The sequence below is a fragment of the Salmo salar genome, chromosome 26, assembly GCF_965601325.2.
Source record: "Salmo salar chromosome 26, fSalSal1, whole genome shotgun sequence".
Classification (NCBI taxonomy): domain Eukaryota; kingdom Metazoa; phylum Chordata; class Actinopteri; order Salmoniformes; family Salmonidae; genus Salmo; species Salmo salar.
The window spans coordinates 8,362,501-8,382,915 of NC_138316.1; the positions used below are offsets into that span (position 1 = coordinate 8,362,501).

The 20,415-nt window shown below is 46.9% G+C and overlaps 1 protein-coding gene across 7 annotated transcripts in view; it reads right to left on the reverse strand.

Annotated features, from left to right (window-relative positions):
• The window catches only part of LOC106587075 (neuron navigator 2), a 335,183-nt gene that overhangs the window by 58,001 nt on the left and 256,767 nt on the right, over window positions 1-20,415 (reverse strand). For 4 of the 7 annotated variants that reach the window (XM_082969356.1, XM_045708752.2, XM_082969355.1 and 1 more), the window contains 5 exons: window positions 8,817-10,098; window positions 8,576-8,685; window positions 7,693-7,801; window positions 6,427-6,837; window positions 3-125 (listed from right to left, as the gene is read on the reverse strand). In XM_082969356.1, the coding sequence (XP_082825482.1) occupies window positions 3-125; window positions 6,427-6,837; window positions 7,693-7,801; window positions 8,576-8,685; window positions 8,817-10,098 (2,035 nt within the window). Of the gene's footprint in view, window positions 1-2; window positions 126-2,104; window positions 2,329-6,426; window positions 6,838-7,692; window positions 7,802-8,575; window positions 8,686-8,816; window positions 10,099-17,667; window positions 17,773-20,415 lie in introns of those variants that run through there. The other 3 variants (XM_082969358.1, XM_082969354.1, XM_082969359.1) reach the window with 3 other exon arrangements.

The window sequence follows — 20,415 nt, forward strand, 5'->3', positions numbered from 1 at the left end:
ACCTGTCAGCGTCCCCCTGGCCCGTGGCGGTGTTGCGTTGGAGGGTCTCTCGTACCGCCGCCATGCCGTCGGGTAGACGGTTGAGTCGCCGCGTGTACAGACTCAGACCGCCGTCCGTCAAGTAGCTGAGAACAGAAAAGGGCAATGGTCAACATTAGACAACGGCAGGTTTTCAAAGTCTAAGCTCACGTTAAAAATGACACAACACTTAGTTTCACATCCCTTTCGATGGAATACAGTTTTTCATGTCAGTTCAAGCCGGGAAGAAGGAAACAGAACGTGGACCAAACCCTTGGTCTAACACCAGAGAGAAGGACAACAACTCCATCCCTTTCTGGTGCCTGGGCTGGACAAACAAGACGGACGTTCCTTCCTGCTCGAAATAAAATCAACATGGAGAGGAAAGGACATCCATCTTGTTTGTCCGTCCCAGGCACCAGTCTCATCAATCAGGATTAAATGGCTGCTGGCCGACTGGACCGGTCACTAACTCCACACCACTGGGGCTCTGTGCACATGCACAGAAGAACAAAGACACACACACACCAGTGCAGCTAGATCAGTACTGCCCCTACATTTCCTAGATGTTTTTCCTGGTGCAGTGTTCATTTTGGCACTCTTTTTTCCCCGATTTTACTCTCGTTTTTAGTCATTTTGACTCAAATATAATCAAATCTTAGTCACATTTTTTTGTCATTTGAATAACGATTTAGTGTGGTTATTATCAAAATGCCGGAAATAGCGGGCCGTTTTAGTCAACTGAACGGCCTTTCATTTTAGTAACATAACATGTGTCCTGCTTCATTAAGCTTGTGTTCCCATGTGTATCAAGAAAGGTCCACCACCCAAAGGACATCCAGCCAACCTGACACAACTGTGGGAACCACTGGCGTCAGCATGGGCCAGCATCCCTGTGGAACGCGTTCGACACCCTGCAGAGCCCACGCCCCGACGAATTGTGGCTGTTGAGGGCTGCAACTCAATATTAGGAAGGTGTTCCTAATGTTTGGTAAACTCAGTGTAGGTACGACACTAAACCTACCACACAACCACTGACTGTACACATACAGTACACCTCGTACATATACTAACTGTACAATCCCAGGGAGTCCGAGTAACCATATCCTCAACCAATCATGAGGAGAGTCACAGGAACTGAACCAACCAAGGTGGTGTGAAAAATAGCCCTTTGTCTGTGCATAGACAGGTTATTGTTTTCATATACTGTATGGTGGAGACACTTACAAACTGCAGAAGGAGCAAAGACACAGAATAACGCACAGAGATGCATTGTCAACGTCCTACTAAAGGCTCTATCAACACACTGCCCTGTACGACCTTTCTACAACCTCTCTATAACATATCTACAAACTCTCTACAACTTCTCTATACGTTCTCTACAACCTCTCTATAACATATCTACAACCTCTCTATAACATAACTTTTCATAGACACAGAGAGGTGAGACACTGTATGAGGGGAACAGGTGAACAAGAAAGCGGAGGATGACGATGATACTTTAATTGGCCAGGTTTCTTACTTCGTACACCAATAACTCCCATAGGAAGTGGTTCAATCTAATAACAGCCACAGAGAGGGGAGTTGTACTCTCGTACAGTATGTCCGCTCAGAAGCATTTGTCATTCCATACACATCTCTAGAAAAAACCTGGAATCTATTTACTTTACTGCAGAAAGCTAATAGTGCAAACATTTTAGCTTCCCTCTCATGTTACACGGCTACTGACCAGGGTTATGCTCAAATTGCATTTAAATTAACTAAATTCCGGAAAAGAATTCCGATGCCTAAACCAAAAAAAACGACCCATCGTCGAGGGTTTTTCCAGTTCATGCACAGAGTCCCCACCCAGTGGAACAATAAACAGACCCTAACCCTGCAACTGACAAAAGCAGAAGTGCCACTCTCACTAAAAACCAGCTATAAAGCAATGTCAAGGTGTTACATGCTTAGTAACTCAGGATGACATCTCAGAATCACACACACAACTTCATCCCCGCTCATCTAAAAACAGATAAGACAACTGGATTGGTTTTTCGAAAATCACAAGACTTAACTTTCTGGTTCCCCCACCATTGGGACATACCTTTTCGCCTCGCACATCTTTAATGACGTGGGTCCAACCTAAAACAAACGTGTCCAGGTGAGTTAAGATCCCCCTCGATAAAGATCAGAATGAACCGTTCAGATCAGAATGTGTGTGTGTGTGTGTGTATTCCAAATATTATATGTAGCAACAGTGTAACTGGCATACATATACTCTGCCTTATTTGTCTTGCGTGTTTGTGTAATGTCTATACACTTAGACCTAAGTGTGTGCATAAGTATGTCTCTCGCGCCCGCGCGCCTGTGTGTGTGTGTGTGTGTGTGTGTGTGTGTGTGTGTGTGTGTGTGTGTGTGTGTGTGTGTGTGTGTGTGTGTGTGTGTGTGTGTGTGTAGAAGTATCTGTGAATATACAGTACGTGTGCTTCTAGTGTGTGTTCCTCGGTGGGTGCTCAGTGTTGGTATGCGGGCTTCTTCTGTTAACTCCACATGCTCCCACTCACTGAAGGCTCTGCCTCTGCCTGGCTGTCTGCTTGCTAAAGAGCACAAGGTGGATAGGGGTGAAGAGGGGAGGGGGTAAGGTTTTGAAGAGGGGAACACCATACCCCCCCCCCCAAGCCAGTCAGAGCGAGAGGATGAGGGAAGTTGGACCGCGGAGGGGGTGGGGGGTGTATCTCCAGGGGCCAGAGAAGCCGAAAGGGTAAGAGAGGGGGAGGGGTGGGGTGGGGTGGGGTGGGTGTACAGTGCTGCCTGAGGTACTTCATTCTCACGCTGAGTGATCAGAAGGCTCATACATCACGTTGTCGTGTTCGGGGCTTTCAGAAAGCACTTCACATACCCAGCTTAGGAGCCACAGCATGAACCCGAGGATCAAAACACCTCCGGTCTTCATACCTGTTTCACCACCTGGCGCTAACTAACCTCTCACTTTCAACCAATTCAAAACAATTCCATATAGCATTTTTTTTTTCACTCCTCCACAAGAATATAATATATTATAAACACACCTGGAATGAGATAAGGAACGACAACTGTGAGTCGGCTGTAAATCCAACTAGATGGGCAAGTGACAAAACTGGCTATATTGTAAACATTTATGAAAATAACATTTCGATTCTTTGGTCTTATTCAAGGTTAGGCGTAAGGTTAGGTTTAAAATCGGATTTAAGAAGATAAATTGCATTAAAAGGCAGTGTTTGTGACTTGCCACTTGCACAGATAATGACTACCCAGTAGGTGGGCGTGGAATCCCACTGCCAACTCATCCTCTATGGTCAAACCTATGACACGTGCTTTAACCAGTTAGCTGCTAACACAACCTAGCATTGGTGGTTAACCATTCAAGGCCTGGGGAGGAGGGGAGGGGGAGAGACTAAGCTATCTGTGTCTGTTTTAAATGGTTAAGACACAGGGAGGCTTCACCATATTACCACACACACACACACACACACACACACACACACACACACACACACACACACACACACACACACACACACACACACACACACACAACCCCCCAGGGTACAGGCGTAATCTGGTCACTTGAATAAGGGCTCATTTCAACCATCAATCACCCTGTTCCGAGGCCGAGGCTGGGACCCACACACACACACACACACACACACACACACACACACACACACACACACACACACACACTCCTGTAACTATAGTTCATCCTCAGAGCCTTTGTGTGTTTCCTTTATATCCACCATGTCATCATAAACCTCTCATATGGCCAGGCTAGTGGTACAGAACATGATGCCGGATCTAAACTGTGTACAGCACCTGATCACTCATCTCTCTACACTACAGCACTACCGCTTTGGCTGGCGTCCCACCCAATCCCTAAGTATAGATGTAGGAGATCATACTGCACTAGCAGGGGAATGGTTGGGGTCTTCATAGCACTCACCTGCCCAGGTGTGTGTGTGTGTGTGTGTGTGTGTGTGTGTGTGTGTGTGTGTGTGTGTGTGTGTGTGCGTGTGAGTGTGTGAGTGTGTGAGTGAGTGAGTGAGTGAGTGAGTGAGTGAGTGAGTGAGTGAGTGAGTGAGTGAGTGAGTGAGTGAATGAGTGAGTGAGTGAGTGAGTGCTTGGTTTGAAATAGGTTATCTGAATGCTTCAGGGGGAGCACTTAACCCCACCCCTTTCAGAGCAGGTGGCTCTGCGGAAGTGAAATGGAGCGAGAGAAACTTGCCGCTTTTTTGGTTCATATAACCGTCGATTCCATCACCTTTTTTTTCCCCCCTCTTGAGACTTTGAGGAACTTTAGGATTTGTTTGTTGCTTTTTGATGTTTGACTATACAGTATTCAGATATCCGTTCTTAGCTACTCATAGGTCCGTTTTTATCTAGTACATATCTTTGTTACCCCACGAAGCTGCATTCAGTAATTTATACATAGTCTGCTCCCTTGTGTCTTAGTCTCTCTCTCATTTTGGCCGTGCACTGTCCTGATTCTGGCATCAGCAGCAGAGTTGGCTCCCAGTGTGTAAATTCATATGATAATAATGATGACAGCATTGGTTTAAATTGCAGAGTATGACAGCCAAGGTATGCAGGGGGCCTGTTACAACATGGACACTGACTTCAACATGGGCACTGACTAGAAAACAAACAGGTTATGAGGTTCAACTCTACTGGATTGAACTCACAGAGACGAAGCTTCATACAGTTACCATCTGATCTGGGCCCATGTTCATGAAGCGTCTCAGAGTAGGAGTGCTGATCTAGAATCAGTTTTGCCTTTCAGATCAACAATGAGAATACAATTATATGGACAGGGAATACCTGATTCTAGATCAGCACTCCTAATCTGAGACGCTTTGAGGATACGGGTCCTGGTCCCCAAAGGACATACAGCGCATTCGGAAAGTATTCAGACCCCTTCCCCTTTTTCACATTTTTGTTACGTTACAGACGTATTCTAAAATAGTTTTTTCCCTCATCAATCTACACAAAATACCCCATAATGACAAAGAGAAAACTGGTTTTTAGAAATTTTTGCAAATTTACTAAAAATAGAAAACCTTATTTATGTAAGTATTCAGACCCTTTGCTATGAAACTCAAAATTGAGCTCAGGTGCATCCTGTTTCCATTGATCATCATTGAGATGTTTCTACAACTTGATTGGAGTCTCAATTGATTGGACATGATTTGGAAAGGCACACACCTGTCTATATAAGGTCCCACAGTTGACAGTGAATGTCAGAGCAAAAACCAAGCCATGAGGTCGAAGGAATTGTCCGTAGAGCCCCGAGACAGGATTGTGTTGAGGCACAGATCTGGGGAAGGGTACCAAAACATTTTTGCAGCATTGAAGGTCCCCAAGAACACAGTGGCCTCCATCATTCTTAAATGGAAGAAGTTTGGAACCACCAAACTGGCCGTAGTTGTAGTTGCAGCATCATGCTGTGGGGATGTTTTTCAGCAGCAGGGACTGGGAGACTAGACAGGATCTAGGGAAAGATTAATGGAGCAAATTACAGAAAAATCCTTGATGAAAACCTGCTCCAGAGCACTCAGGTCCTCAGACTGGGGCGAAGGTTCACCTTCCAACAAGAACACAACCCTAAGCACACATCCAAGACAATGCAGGAGTGACTTTGGGACAAGTCTCTGAATGTCCTTGATTGGCCCAACCAGAGCCCGGACCTGAACCTGATCGAACATCTCTGGAGAGACCTGAAAATAGCTGTGCAGTGACACTCCCCATACAACCTGACAGAGCTTGAGAGGATCTGCAGATAAGAATGGGAGAAACTCCCCAAATACAGGTGTGCCAAGAAGACTTGAGGCTGTAATCGCTGCCAAAGATGCTTCAACAAAGTACTGAGTAAAGGGTCTGCATACTTATGTAAATGTGATATTTCAGTTTTATTTTATTTATAAATGTGCAAAAAAAATTAAAACCTGTTTTGCTTTGTCATTATGGGGTATTGTGTGTAGATTGATAAGGGGAAAAAACTATTTATTACATTTTTGAATAAGGCTGTAACGTAACAAAATGTGGAAAAAGTCAAGGAGTCTGAATACTTTCCGAATGCACTGTATACCATCTCAAAAAGCGACTACAGAATGTCTTACAAGTCCTCTCACAACAACAACAACTGTATTTTTCCCTTCATGCCACATTACTGTTGGCTATACCATGTTCACATTTGTACACTTATGTGAGATTACAAATACACTGGCGCCCTCTTGTGACATGACAGCCACTTATAATGCATTGATTCCCAAACCTATGAGAAAGGCGCAAAACGAACCAAACCAGCCCCAAAAGGGATGAGTAGCAATTTGCAAAACACAATTACATTTTTTTTACCCTGTCATCATATGCTAGTTCTCTCAGAATACTCACCCACTGGTGACATCATCAGGACGCGCTGCGTTCTTGCTCAGCACATCCCCGTCACTCATGTAGCCCGTCACCTCCATGGCGATGCCCTCCAGGTCAATATCCTCCCCTCTCCCCCCCAGATCCATACTGAGGGCACCTCCCCGCCCTGCCAGCTGTCTCCGCAGGGGGCCAGGGTACAGGTAGCGGCCCCCCTGCCCTCCTCCTCCTCCTCCTCCCGAGGCACGACCCCCGTAGCCGTTCCCCGTGGAGGGGGCGTCCCCCGCCTGCAGGCGGGGGCTGGACTGGCCCAGTCGCCACGACGACAGGGAGGGCCGGGAGGAAGTCAGGCTGAGGATGCTCCGTCCACTCCCGCCGCCGCTGCCACCGCTGATCTCCGTGGTGACGTTGCTATCAAAGGTCGTCTCCAAGGTGCTGAGGGAGGGAGGGAGGGAGGGAGGGAGGGAGGGAGGGAGGGAGGGAGGGGAAAAAAGACTGAGTGTAAGGCTAGACATTAGCTCAGCAGCATTGAAGTGGACTAGACTAGACAGTGGGTAAGACCTCTCTAATTGTGCGAAAAGGAGAGAGCAAGCAGCAGGGAGAGAGACTGGGTCAGGAGATTGAATCAAAATCCAAAGACAAGACCAGCGCTCCATCCAGCCACTACTGGATCAAAGACACTGACACTCTCATACAGGGGGGAGATCATGCTGAAAGAACCAGACACAAGACACAGTCTAGTGGGTTTTTGGAAAACAAGCCCTCCATTACACACACACTAGAACAGAGCATCAGACAGACAAGTCTCAAATCGCAAAAGGTTCATCCAACTTCGTCCTTTATTCTATTTCTATCCGGCAACCCTGGAGACCGGGACACATCCCCAGTGTCGGACTCGTGAGTTATTAGTGACACTACGTGGCCACTAGGTGGCAGTCATGTCCCACTTTAAGCCGCTCTCCAGCTTCGAAATTAGACCTTTCTCCTGGTGGACCACCCATTAACACGACCGCTAGTTAAAACAGACGTGCTGACTCTCTTTTCCTTTTACATTAACAGCCTGCTTTTGGGATTTTTTTCACAAGAGAAAGTCATATGGACATTTGCTATGAATAGCTTTATTGTGACCACTATTGTGGTCTCTCTCTAGGAGCTGTGTCTGTTATGACTTAACGGACGTCCGTGGAACTTGTCGGATACACAGAAACAGAATGTGGAATAAAAAAAAAACGGGTATCTCTTTGGCTACTTGGCTGGACATGGTCCGTTCTCATTGCAGGAGGTTCTTACCTGTGTGTGATCTGAGTCCCCCGTAGACTGGACATGGTCTCTTCCAGGTTCTGGCGCAGGTCTGCAATGTTTTTAACAGTCCGCAGCCGCCGTGTCTCTGGATCTTCTGCTATACGGAACAAACATTGTGACTGAGTACATAGGTACTAGCGGTGCGCGGATCAACTGTCAGTTCATCCGCACCCGCCCGCAATTGCTAATAACCCATCAGCAACCGCGAGACTATACGCGATAAAGTCAAAATCTGAGACCCACACCCGATCCTTTTAACCCGCTAATATAGAAAATGCTCTGTTAGGCTACGGTCAGAGTCAACTCCGACGTCCTTTGTGCCTCCATGGATACACGTGAACTTTTTCTTCCCATTCCCAAAAAACATTTGGCAATTGGAGTGTAGGCTATTTGGCGCGCTTACAGTTAGGTCCTAAAGCTTAGGCTTACACACTAATGCTAGATAGCCTACAATAACGAAAGTAAAACCTCAATGTAGTCTAGAGATATGAGTTGCACATGAATTCGATTTTGATAGATTTTTTTAAGGTATTGTTTTAACTTTATTCAAACCGCTCGCCACCTGACCGTCATCGACACAATATTTCATGACCCTAAACTCGCCCGCTCCGTGGATATAACTGAGGGGACTGCGGGCTACGAGTCAACCTGCGCTTCACTTGTGGACACGACAAAAACCACCACTGAATTGAGAGTGCATGAGCCAGGAAGGTATGTTTCCCATCAGATAGAATCAACCCGACGTCGGATTCATGTCAAAAATACCCCCCCCCCCCCCCCAAAGAAAATGGCCCATGTAACTTCTGTACAGTTCAGACACATAACCAATCGCCCATCAGCTCCTTACAGACAGAACTAGTTGATGGCCTACCTGAAAGGTCCTCAATGGATGGCTGGCTGGTTTTAAAGGGGATGTTTTCTCCGCCCCTTCCTCCTGACCCCGCCTCTGTCGCCATGATACCGTCCACGTCCGTTTGTGACCTAGATGATAGGGAAATTCCTAGCAAACAGCTTGCAGATTCCCACTAATGATCAGTGACTAATGACTTATGGTCCTTTCAGACTTTCTAAAGTTTACAGTTTTATCAGTCCAAGGTATGTGTATTACTCACCTGTACATGAAGGGTGCTACGGTGGCTGTGTTGGGGTGGCTGTGGTGCTGCTGGGGCTGAGGTAGCTGGACACTGACTGTGTTGCAGGCTGTGCTCTGTGTAGCGCCACCACTACCACCTTCCACCACCGGGGCGGCGCTGTGGCCCTGTTGTGAGGCCTTGCCCTCTGTAGAAGCCAGACTAGAGGTAGAGCTAGAGTGCCTGCTGTCCCTGTCTCTGTCCAGGTGTCCGCGTTGCAGGACAAGACCCCCTCCCAACCGCATGCTCCGGGGACGCTCCCCACCCTCCTTCCCCCCTGCCGAGGGCGCCTTCCCCCCTACCCCTGAGGTTTTACCCCCTGGCTTTGGTATGCCGCTGTGTGAAGGGACAGAACTCTCCTTCTTGGCCACTTTGCTCCCTTTGGGTATGAAACTGGCGATTTTAGAAGTTCTCTTATTGGAGGAGGGTTCCGTTTCCATTGCGACACTGGTAGTCGCTTCCTCCTTAGGCTCCTCCCCCCTGAGTTCCATCCTCTCGGTGGCAATGTGTTTTCCCGCCTCTTTCCCTCTTTCCCGCTCTTTCTCCTTCTCCTTCCCCCTCTCCTTCTCTTTCTCCTTCTCTTTCTCCTTCTCTTTCTCCTTCTCCTTCTCCAGTCCTTTCACTGAGCTCTTTTTAGCAGTCATAGCTCTGCTGAACGTGCGCTGAGCGATTCCCCTCAGTGCGATCTTGGGGCTGCTGGTTGTTGTGGCGATGGTAGGGACATGGGCTGAGGCACCACCGTGGGTCGTCCCGTTACCGGTCCCGTTGACGCCGGGCCGGGTGTTCCCCTCTGCCTCCTCCAGGGAGTCGGTGTTGGACCCTGCTTCTGCCCTCTCTACTTCACCAGCCCCGAGCTGCCGGGCGGGGGCACCGCTGTCCGCCTGGGCTCCCTGATTGCTGGAGGACGAGGACTTAGATCCGCCTTTACTGTTAAACAGCTTGAGCTTCTCCAGCATAGACTTCTGTTGGACGACTTTAGGGGGGGGCTCGGTGGACGAGGAGGCCTTAGAGGAGGTATCCTTCTCCTGCTTGACAGAGAGCATGGCTGAGGAGGAGGAGTGCTTGGAGCTCGCAGACTTACTCCTCCAGGGCTTGCTGCTGGAGTTGGGGTGGGGGATGGCCGAGGAAGAGGAGGAGGAGGAGGAGGATGGAGGGACGGGATCCGAGGTAGAGACGCTGTTGGCGGAAGTGAAGATGGTCACCGGGGACGACGGAGCATGCTCAGTCATTACCGGAGTCTGTGAAGTCATGCCCTCTGACGGTTCTGTGAGGAAGAGGAAGAGGAAAAGGAGAGGATGAAGAGGTGGATGGGATGAAAAAAGGGATGAGAGGAGGAAGTGAGAAGCGGATAACCGAGAGGAGAGGAGGAAAGGAGCGAGAGGGGATTAGGAGATGAGAGGAGGAAGTGAGAAGCGGATAACCGAGAGGAGAGGAAAATAGAAGCGAGAGGGGATTAGGAGATGAGAGGAGGAAGTGAGAAGCGGATAACCGAGAGGAGAGGAGGATAGGAGCGAGAGGGGATTAGGAGATGAGAGGAGTGAAGAAGAAGAAGATGAAGAGAAGGGAGAAAGCAGGAGTGGGAGAGAGGATAAGGAGAGGGGAAAGGAGAGAAATAAGAGATGGTTAGATAGAGCAATCCTCATAGACCCCACACTAACTGTCCATATAAGGTCTTGCACTGTGGAAAGCTTGAGTTAGCCTGTGTTGACACAGTCTAAACGTGTCATTACTTAACGCTAGCGAACCCACGACACTCAGATAACTATTAGAAATCTTGGACACTAACAATGAGAGTGCCTATCACAAACTGTTTATAAAAACGATGAGGGAAAGCCCTTTAAAGTTTGACCTAGGAATTTGAGTTGAGATAGAACACTGCTACTGACATCCTTGGGAGGTTTGGACATATATGGGCTGATTCTGGTCATTATCTTCCAATTCACAGACAAAGACTTGCTCAATCCCAAGTCTGTATTCTGAACTACTGTGGAAATGAGCTAGCTAAAACACAAAAACACAAATATTTTCATTCAATTGGACTATTTTGTCGAAATGAAGGTTTTACATAAGACACATCTGTTTTACTGCGCGCCAAAAAAACAACACAAAGCATTTTTTAAAAGTGTGTCTTTTGTTACCCCTCTAAATCAATAATGTTTGACGTACCAAAAACAGTCACAATCAAATCCAAAACCAACAGAACTCAGAGTAGCTAAGATGTTCTTCCTCAAGAGACTAATACCGGGCAGTACAAGAATAGTGTAGTTATTGTTGTGTGCCTGTAGAGACTCCAATTGCCAACGTAGTGCTCACAATATTTTGAATATTCAAAGCCAAACTGCCAAACTGCCCTTGTGGCCACTTCCATGCCCAACCCATTAGTCAGCCAGTACAGCACATGGACACAGCAAAACAGAAGCTACTGTCCTGCTGCACTTCCAAATACCTTCACAAACACGGCCTATTAAGTAGTGATCTCAAATGTAATCCGTTCCAATTCCTTTTCAATACACTCTTAAGAAAAAAGGTGCTATCTAGAACCTTTAAAAGGTTCTTCGGCTGTCCCCGTAGGAGAACCCTTTTTAAGAACCCTTTTAGATCCAGGCAGAACCCTTTTCAGTTCCAAGTAGAATGCTCTCTACATAGGGTTCTACATAGAACCAATAAGGTTTCCCCCTGGAACCAAAAAGGGTTCTCCTATGGGGACAGCCGAAGGACCCTTTTGGAACCCTTTTTTTTCGAAGATTGTACCATCTCTTCGTACAGTGCAGTATGCAACCCTTTTTCAGTATACTGCATTAACATGACTCTAAACACTTGGTAACTCCTCAAACGAATCGAGTTTAATATTCACACATTTGGACCTCGCTAAGGAAGTATTTACTAGGAATATTAAACACTCCACATCTTTATGCCACATCCCATTTTCATCCCATTTATTCCTGTTTTTTTTAAACACCTTTCATGCCCTAATTGCTTTTCATGCCCCTTTTCGTTTCCCCCCAGTTCAGTATTTAGCAAGCGCGCATTGAAACAATGCGCCCATTAGGAAGTGATTAGGGCCCAATTAGCCGTGCTAGAGGTTAGCCGGCGGAAAGTGGGTCAGGTTGCTAATAGCTGGCTTGCTATTGGAGGAGGGCCTGAATGAGAGAGAGGAGGACCAGCAGTAATTACAGAGGAGGTAGAGGAGGGAGAGAGAGAGAGAGAGAGAATGAGAGACAGACGGAGAATGAGAACGAGAGAGGGATTCAGACTCACTGAGGCTGGGATGTGGGAAAAGGGGAACTTTGAGAAGCTTACATCATGCCAACAGAACGATCTGTGCCCCAGAGGGAGAATAGGGGGTGAAACCAGCTTGGGTTTTGGTTGAGAAGTGGACATTGTGTTGGCTTGGACACTGGGACACAAGAAACACACAGAGCAAAGATGCCCCAGTTTGAATGAAAAGGAGATCCACATTTCGCATCCTGGGTCAGAAGTGAAATTGCAATGAACCCCTTTGCCCCACAGTTGCCAATAAAGTTGTATTGAATTCAATCCCCTTCTTATATCACACAATTGACTTTGTTTCCTGTTTTAGACACACGCGTGATGTATCAATACACATAAACACTCACACCTGAGCAACTGACCAGCATTCTTTCTCCCTTTGCCATACCTAAAGATTGCCACACAGTGAACTTTTGTCTGGTCCAATATCACAAACACATGGACTGCTGACATCCCACTCGTAAGAGATCACAGACCTCCTGACCTGGCTACTAAAGATCACTGTGACAAAGTTCACTACCTTGAGACAAAAATAGAATTCCACAAACACACACACACACCTTTGTGCCTCTATATGACTTGTGTATTCTCGTAGTTTACACAGGATCCAGGTTTTAGTGTTTAAATCTTAACTACTCAATTAGTGCAGTCAATTAGTAGTCTGAAATCTGAGTCTGACAGACAGAGAGAGGCCCTCAGGACTGAACCACAGACCACCAGTGAACTTCCTGCCATAACCCAACTCGGTCTCTCTCTCTCTCACGCACACACACACACACACACACACACACACACTTCTACTCTACACAGCCTCTTTCATATTACGATACTTGAAAAAACAACGTGAGGCGATCAGAATAAAACAGACATACGGCTAGCTCTTCATGTTCTGAGCTACAACAATTGGTGGCTCGCAGGGGTAGAACTTGCTTGCGCCATTTTGCACATCTATCAGGAATCTGTCAGCATCTCGTGCTCTCTCCTCTATTCCTCTGTATCCCAGAGCCGCTGCCTCACACACATTTCCACATTGTAGCTTTTACCACGAACTACACTTCTCTTCCATCTGTCTCCCCTCCTCCCTCTACTGCATTCGCTAATTCTTTTTTATTATTAAACCAAAAACTAATCTACAGTACATTTGGAAAGTATTCAGACCCCTTGACTTTTTCCACATTTTGTTACGTTACAGCCTTATTCTAAAATTGATTAAATTGATTTTTTTCCTCATCAATCTACACACAATACCCCATGATGACAAAGCAAAAACAGGTTTTTAGAAATGTGTTTAAAAAAAACAACTGAAATATCACATTTACGTAAGTATTCAGACCCTTTACTCAGTGCTTTGTGGAAGCACTTTTGGCAGCGATTACAGTCTCGAGTCCAGACAGCCTATAGGGAGGAGGTCAGAGACCTGGCCGGGTGGTGCCAGAATAACAACCTATCCCTCAACGTAGCCAAGACTAAGGAGATGATTGTGGACTACAGGAAAAGGAGGACCGAGCACGCCCCCATTCTCATCGACGGGGCTGTAGTGGAGCAGGTTGAGAGCTTCAAGATCTTTGGTGTCCACATCAACAACAAACTAGAAGAGGGCACGACAAAACCTATTCCCCTTCAGGACACTAAAAAGATTTGGCATGGGTCCTGAGATCCTCAAAAGGTTCTACAGCTGTAACATCGAGAGCATCCTGACTGGTTGCATCACTGCCTGGTACGCCAATTGCTCGGCCTCCGACCGCAAGGCACTACAGAGGGTAGTGCGTACGGCCCAGTACATTACTGGGGCTACGCTTCCTGCCATCCAGGACCTCTACACCAGGCGGTGTCAGAGGAAGGCCCTAAAAATTGTCAAAGACCCCAGCCACCCCAGTCATAGACTGTTCTCTCTACTACCGCATGGCAAGCGGTACCGGAGTGCCAAGTCTAGGACAAAAAGGCTTCTCAACAGTTTTTACCCCCAAGCCATAAGACTCCTGAACAGGTAATCAAATGGCTACCCGGACTATTTGCATTGTGTGCCCCCCCCAACCCCTCTTTTACGCTGCTGCTACTCTCTGTTTATCATATATGCACACTTTAACTATACATTCATGTACATACTACCTCAATCAGCCTGACTAACCGCTGTCTGTATGTAGCCTCGCTACTGTATATAGCCTCACTACTGTTATTTCTCAGTCTTTTTACTGTTGTTTTATTTCTTTACTTACCTATTGTTCACCTAATACCTTTTTTGCACTATTGGTTAGAGCCTGTAAGTAAGTATTCACTGTAAGGTCTACACCTGTTGTATTCGTAGCACGTGACAAATCTTTGATTTGATTTGAGTCTTATTGGGTATTGTAACGCCCTGGCCATAGAGAGGGGTTTTTGTTCTTTATTTTGGTTAGGCCAGGGTGTTACATTGGGTGGGCGTTCTATGTTCATTTTTCTATGTTTTTGTATTTCTTTGTTTTGGGCCGTGTGTGGCTCCCAATCAGGCACAGCTGTAGTTCGTTGTTGCTGATTGGGAGTCACACATAAGGAGCCTGGTTTTCCTTTGGGTTTTGTGGGGGATTGTTTCTGTTTAGTGTTTTGCACCTGACAGGACTGTTTGGCTGTCGGTTTTCTTGTTTTGTGTGTATCGTGTTCGTTCGTATATTAAAAGCAAAGATGAACACTAACTCCGCTGCACCTTGGTCTACTTCCACAGACAGCCGTTACAGGTATGACGCTGCAAGCTTGGCACACCTGTATTTAGGGAGTTTCTCCCATTCTTCTCTGCAGATCCTCTCAAGCTCTGTCTGGGGTGGCAGCGTAGCCTAGTGGTTAGAGCGTTGGACTAGTAACTGAAAGGTTGCAAGATTGAATCCCTGAGCTGACAAGGTACAAAATCTGTCGTTCTGCCCTTGAACAAGGCAGTTAACCCACTGTTAACCCAATAGCGTCGCTGCACAGCTATTTTCAGGTCTCTGCAGAGATGTCCGATCGGGTCCAAGCTCAGACTCTGGCTGGGCCACTCAAAGACATTCAGAGACTTGTCCCGAAGCCACTCCTGCGTCGTCTTGGCTGTGTGCTTAGGGTCGCTGTCTTGTTGTAAGGTGAACCTTCGCCCCAGTCTGAGGTCCTGAGCACTCTGGAGCAGGTTTTCTGACTAGTCTCTCAGTCCCTGCCGCTGTAAAACATCCCCAAAGCATGATGCTGCCACTACCATGGTTCACCGTAGGAATGGTGCTAGGTTTGGCCAAAGAGTTCAATCTTGGTTTCATCATACATACATCATCGTGTATGTATGTGTGTTTCACTTTGTCTGTTCCACTTCGTCTATATGTGCCAGTACCAAGTGTACAATACAAACGTCCTCAACGTGTGTGTGCAGCATGTCTGTACGTGCGTGCATGTGCGCGGGCGCATGCGCATGTCAGAGACATGTTTGTTCAGCACAGCCACTTCAAAAGGCCCGTGGTTTCCCCACAGCGTGTAATGGCTTAACCTCGTCCCAAACTAAACCCGGGCAAACACGGTCAAGACCTCAACGCAACCGAACGCAAAAACAAGCTTAAACGCATTAGAGGGGCTAGCATCGGCCGACACTGTGTAGCCCTCTTGACCGCTTTCACGGTCAAGTCTAAACATAAAACCATGACTGAGCCTGGGGGGGGGGGGGGGAAGCAGTATCATACTTATAGACACTGTATACAGTTTAGAATGACGCGCAGCCTAAACATATGATGATGAATGTGTCCAGATTCAGGAAGAGCCTTTTTTTTTTTAGCAACATACAGTAAGGTACTGTATGATACTTATAGAAATAGCTGAGGCGTATTTCCAAGGCTGCCCAGAGAGCAACCATTCTTAGCCATACACAGTTGTCTTGCCGGAAAAACCCTCAAAATAAATAAATAAATAGACCGCTAAAAGTGAATTGTCGTTTTTTTTTTGTTGCTTATACGTTCAATTGCTCAGTTTAACCCGAGTATCATTTAATATAGGCGACTTCTATTAAGGAGTACAATAAGTCATTTGTTTCAACTGCTTACTCATATCCCCAAGTGGGACAGTCAGTCTTTATTTGGAGTGAAACTTTTAAAAGTTCCTCCACATGAACACACTCAAATAGAGAGGCTACAGCTCATGGGCTGGCCATTCATTCAGCACTGTCTGCACTGTCCGTACACGTTCATGCATGCATGCACACCACGCACGCACACACACATACAAGAGTAAGCACCCACACGCACGTTCGCATAGAACGCACATACACAACATACTCTCTCTCTTTCAATTCAATTCAAAGGGCTTTGTTGGCATGGGAAACATATGTTTACATAGATAATAAACAAAAGTGAAATAAATAATAATAAAAAAAATGAACAGTAAACATTACACTCACAAAAATTACAAAAGAATAGAGACATTTCAAACGTTATATTATGTCGACATACAGTGTTGCAACGATGTGCAAATTGTTCAAGTACAAAAGAAATGTGAAATGTCTACCTTATTAATTCATATTATCTCTTCGTGTATTTTGGAACGCTTAACGCTTTGTGTGTTCCTTACGAGAATTAGAAAAAGCACTGTGGTCTTCCATATTCTGCTTCTTGCCCGTTGTTAATTTGTCCACGTGAAATGGGTTTCTCGGATTTCTGAACATATTCAGAACTATCTGAACCTAGACTTCAGAGACTTTGACTTGATTCCTTTGGAAATGAATCTCTTTAGCCAGCAGCAGCAAACAAGTCAGATTTGTTCTGAGTGTAGACTACTGAATGATAGATAGGTTGTAGTTGAGGGTCACTCTGTGCTTTTAGTTAAGTTTAACTCTTGCCATTGCCTTCTACACTACTGATTTCTATGTCGTACTATAAATACACACATCTGTAATGTCAGGACTCTGACTGGGCCACTCCAGCAGCCGTATTTTCTTCTGTTGAAGCCATTCTGTTGTTGATTTACTTCTGAGTTGTATTTGCAATGGTGTTTGTTCCTCACCGGTTGCCCTTTTCTTGTGGCAACAGGTCACATCTCTCTCTCTCTCTCTCTCTCTCTCTCTCTCGCTGCTGTCACCTTGAGTTAATGTAAAGCATAAGAGGAAGGCCAACTGTATGCTCATGTCTCTCTACTGTCTAAAACAGGATGGTACCAGTGACATGTTTTACATTCTACTGTCAGCACCACTGACACAGAACAGTCCAGACAATAGAACTGGATGTTTTTACTGAGCCTTAGCATCTTCAGCATTTTATTTCAAGGTAGTAAATCACTGACTGTTCCCGCTAATAAACGTGTTGCTAATTTGGTACAGTAAAGCTTACGAAGTAAAATGTTGTATTAAAACAGTATATCGTTCAAAAAAATAAAAACACACAAACTAATCACAAAATGTGAAATATGACTGAGTCAGATCCTGTGTCCGGTCACTAGGTAACAGACCAGGACCAATGGTACTATATGTCTGGGTCGAATTCCAACTGTCATACAAATCGCACATTGACGTAATGTATGATTTGGGAGAAAGCTAGTTTCAGCACCTAGTGAGGCTAAGAGGAGAGCGGTGAAAAGATAGATGACAAACCTCAGGAGTGCTGTTGTATCACTGTCCCAGTAGAGTAGAGACCAAAAGAAGCTGAGAGCAGAAGCCAGGGTCCCAAACTCTGACAGACGTTCCACAGAGTGCAGCCTGAGTGGAACTGTTGTGCAGGAGTGAGTTGGGTAAAGGGGGGAGGGATTTGGCAGACACTCAACAGGGAAGGCAGGGGGTTAGGGCGATGATTCCAAACCCTCCTCCCCTCCCTACCTGCCGTCTGTCCCTCTGCACCCTTCACATCACTCTCTCTCTCTCTCTCTCACACACACACACACACACACACACCACCCTCTCTTTCTCTCTTCTCTCCATCTCTCTCTCTTTCCCCTCCATCTCTCCTGCCGCCATCGTTCATACAGTCTAACACAGGGTAATGAGTGAAGACAAACACAGTGAGTCTAGAAACAACCCCAGTAGACCAGCTGAGTGGTGACAACAGCGCAGAGAGGCTACATAAAACCTCTAACTAAATACACAGTCGAAACAGATTCACCATGGCTAAACACAGCCGAAAATAGAAGCGCATTAAGTCAATACAGTAAACAGAGTGTCAGTCTATCTGAATACAGTGACAGTAGATAGACACCAGTCACACTGTAATAGCCATAGAAATATAATTCTACTTCTATGGTAACAGCCCCTGGGTGCTGTAGAGAATGTACAACTTGAGTTCAATGAGAAGACGAGGCCGTGTAATAGGAAGGTTCACACAGGGGTCAAACTAATAAAAAACAAACTCAGCTGAGTATCATTTTAACCATGTTTTTTTTTTCTTCTGTAGGAATAATGCCATTCTTGTCTCACCCCAGAAAGTGTGTCCCGAATAACGATTGATTGAATTTTGATTTGTGTGACTACACACTAACGCGTACGCTAATAAATCGGGAAGCGGGTACAGGGAGTGAATATTTAATGATGAATAGAACATAGTACAAAACAAGAAACAGAAACAATATTGCCTGAGGAAAGAACCAAGGGGAATGACAGATATAGGGGAGGTAATCAGGAAGGTCATGGAGTCCAGGTGAGTATCATGAGGCACAGGTGCACTTAACGCTGGTGGCAGGTGTGTGTAATGATGAGACAACTGGCGACGTGACAGTACCCCCTCCCTGACGCTCGGCTCCAGCCGCCGGATGGCACCGTCCAGAGGAATGGTCCCGGGCCACCCCCAGGTGGTAAGGTTAGGCAACAACACATCTGCCACGCTGATCCTCAACACTGGGCCCCCTCAGAAGTGTGTACTTAGTCCCCTCCTGTACTCCCTGTTCACCTATGACTGCGTGGCCAAACACAACTCCAACACCATCATTAAGTTTGCTGACGACACAGCAGTGGTAGGCCTGATCACCGACAACGGTGAGACAACCTATAGGGAGGAGGTCAGAGAACTGGCAGTATGGTGCCAGGACAACAACCGGTCGCTTCTGCTGAGGTGCGGAAACCTGTAGAGCCGGCTGAGGAGCGGGAACCTGACGAGCCAGCTGAGGCATGGGAGCCTGACGAGCCGGCTGAGGCATGGGAGCCTGACGAGCCGGCTGAGGCATGGGAGGCTGACGAGCCGGCTGAGGCATGGGAGGCTGACGAGCCGGCTGAGGCATGGGAGGCTGACGAGCCGGCTGAGGCATGGGAGGCTGACGAGCCGGCTGAGGCATGGGAGGCTGACGAGCCGGCTGAGGCATGGGAGGCTGACGAGCCGGCTGAGGCATGGGAGGCTGACGAGCCGGCTGAGGCATGGGAGCCTGACGAGCCGGCTGAGGCATGGGAGGCTGACGAGCCGGCTGAGGCATGGGAGGCTGACGAGCCGGCTGAGGCATGGGAGGCTGACGAGCCGGCTGAGGCATGGGAGAATGACGAGCCGGCTAAGGCATCCCCAGTTGCTTTGGCAGCGGCACTTGGACCCGACGTCTGTTGCTTCCCCTTGGTGAGGCGCTATTCTTTAACGTGTACGCTAATAATCAGGAAGCAAGTACAGGGAGTGAATATTTAATAATAAATAGAACATAGTACAAAACAAGAAACACGAACAGCGTACAGACATGAAACAGAAACAGAGTCAATATTGCCTGAGGAAAGAACCAGGGGGAGTGACAAATATAGGGGAGGTAATCAGGAAGGTGATAGAGTCCAGGTGAGTGTCATGAGGCGCAGGTGCGCGTAACGACGGTGGCAGGTGTGCGTAATGATGAGACAACTGGCGAAGCTGAGCGCCGCAGAAGGGGGAGCGGGGGTAAACGTGACACACACCAACAAGACGCAGGCCAAGCAATGGTAATTGATTTAGGTAATTGATTCAGGGCACATCATATGACATAAAGAATGGGGGCCTGGAGATGCTAAACGTGTTTAAGTTAATTAAAGGTCAATTACAGTGAGACGAGCAGACTTTTGCGTGCCATTAACCAGAGGACAAAATGTCATGATCGCCACAGCCCTAGTCATAGGTCCTCCTGCTATAGGCAAGCACCTTTGAGGTTAGACAGAGCACAGTGCATAGCGGTCATACCAGCTAAAGGTCATGGTAACCTTTATAGCGCAACACTAAATCTAACACACACCTCTATAAATCACACACTGTCACCTCACCTTGTAACCCATGTCAATGTCATTTAGCGAGGAGACATGCAGCACACACACTCTCTATAGGTCAGTGTCACGTGCATACACGCGCACAAACGAATGAACGCAGGCACGCACACACACACACAAACACACACGCACGCACGCACAAACACA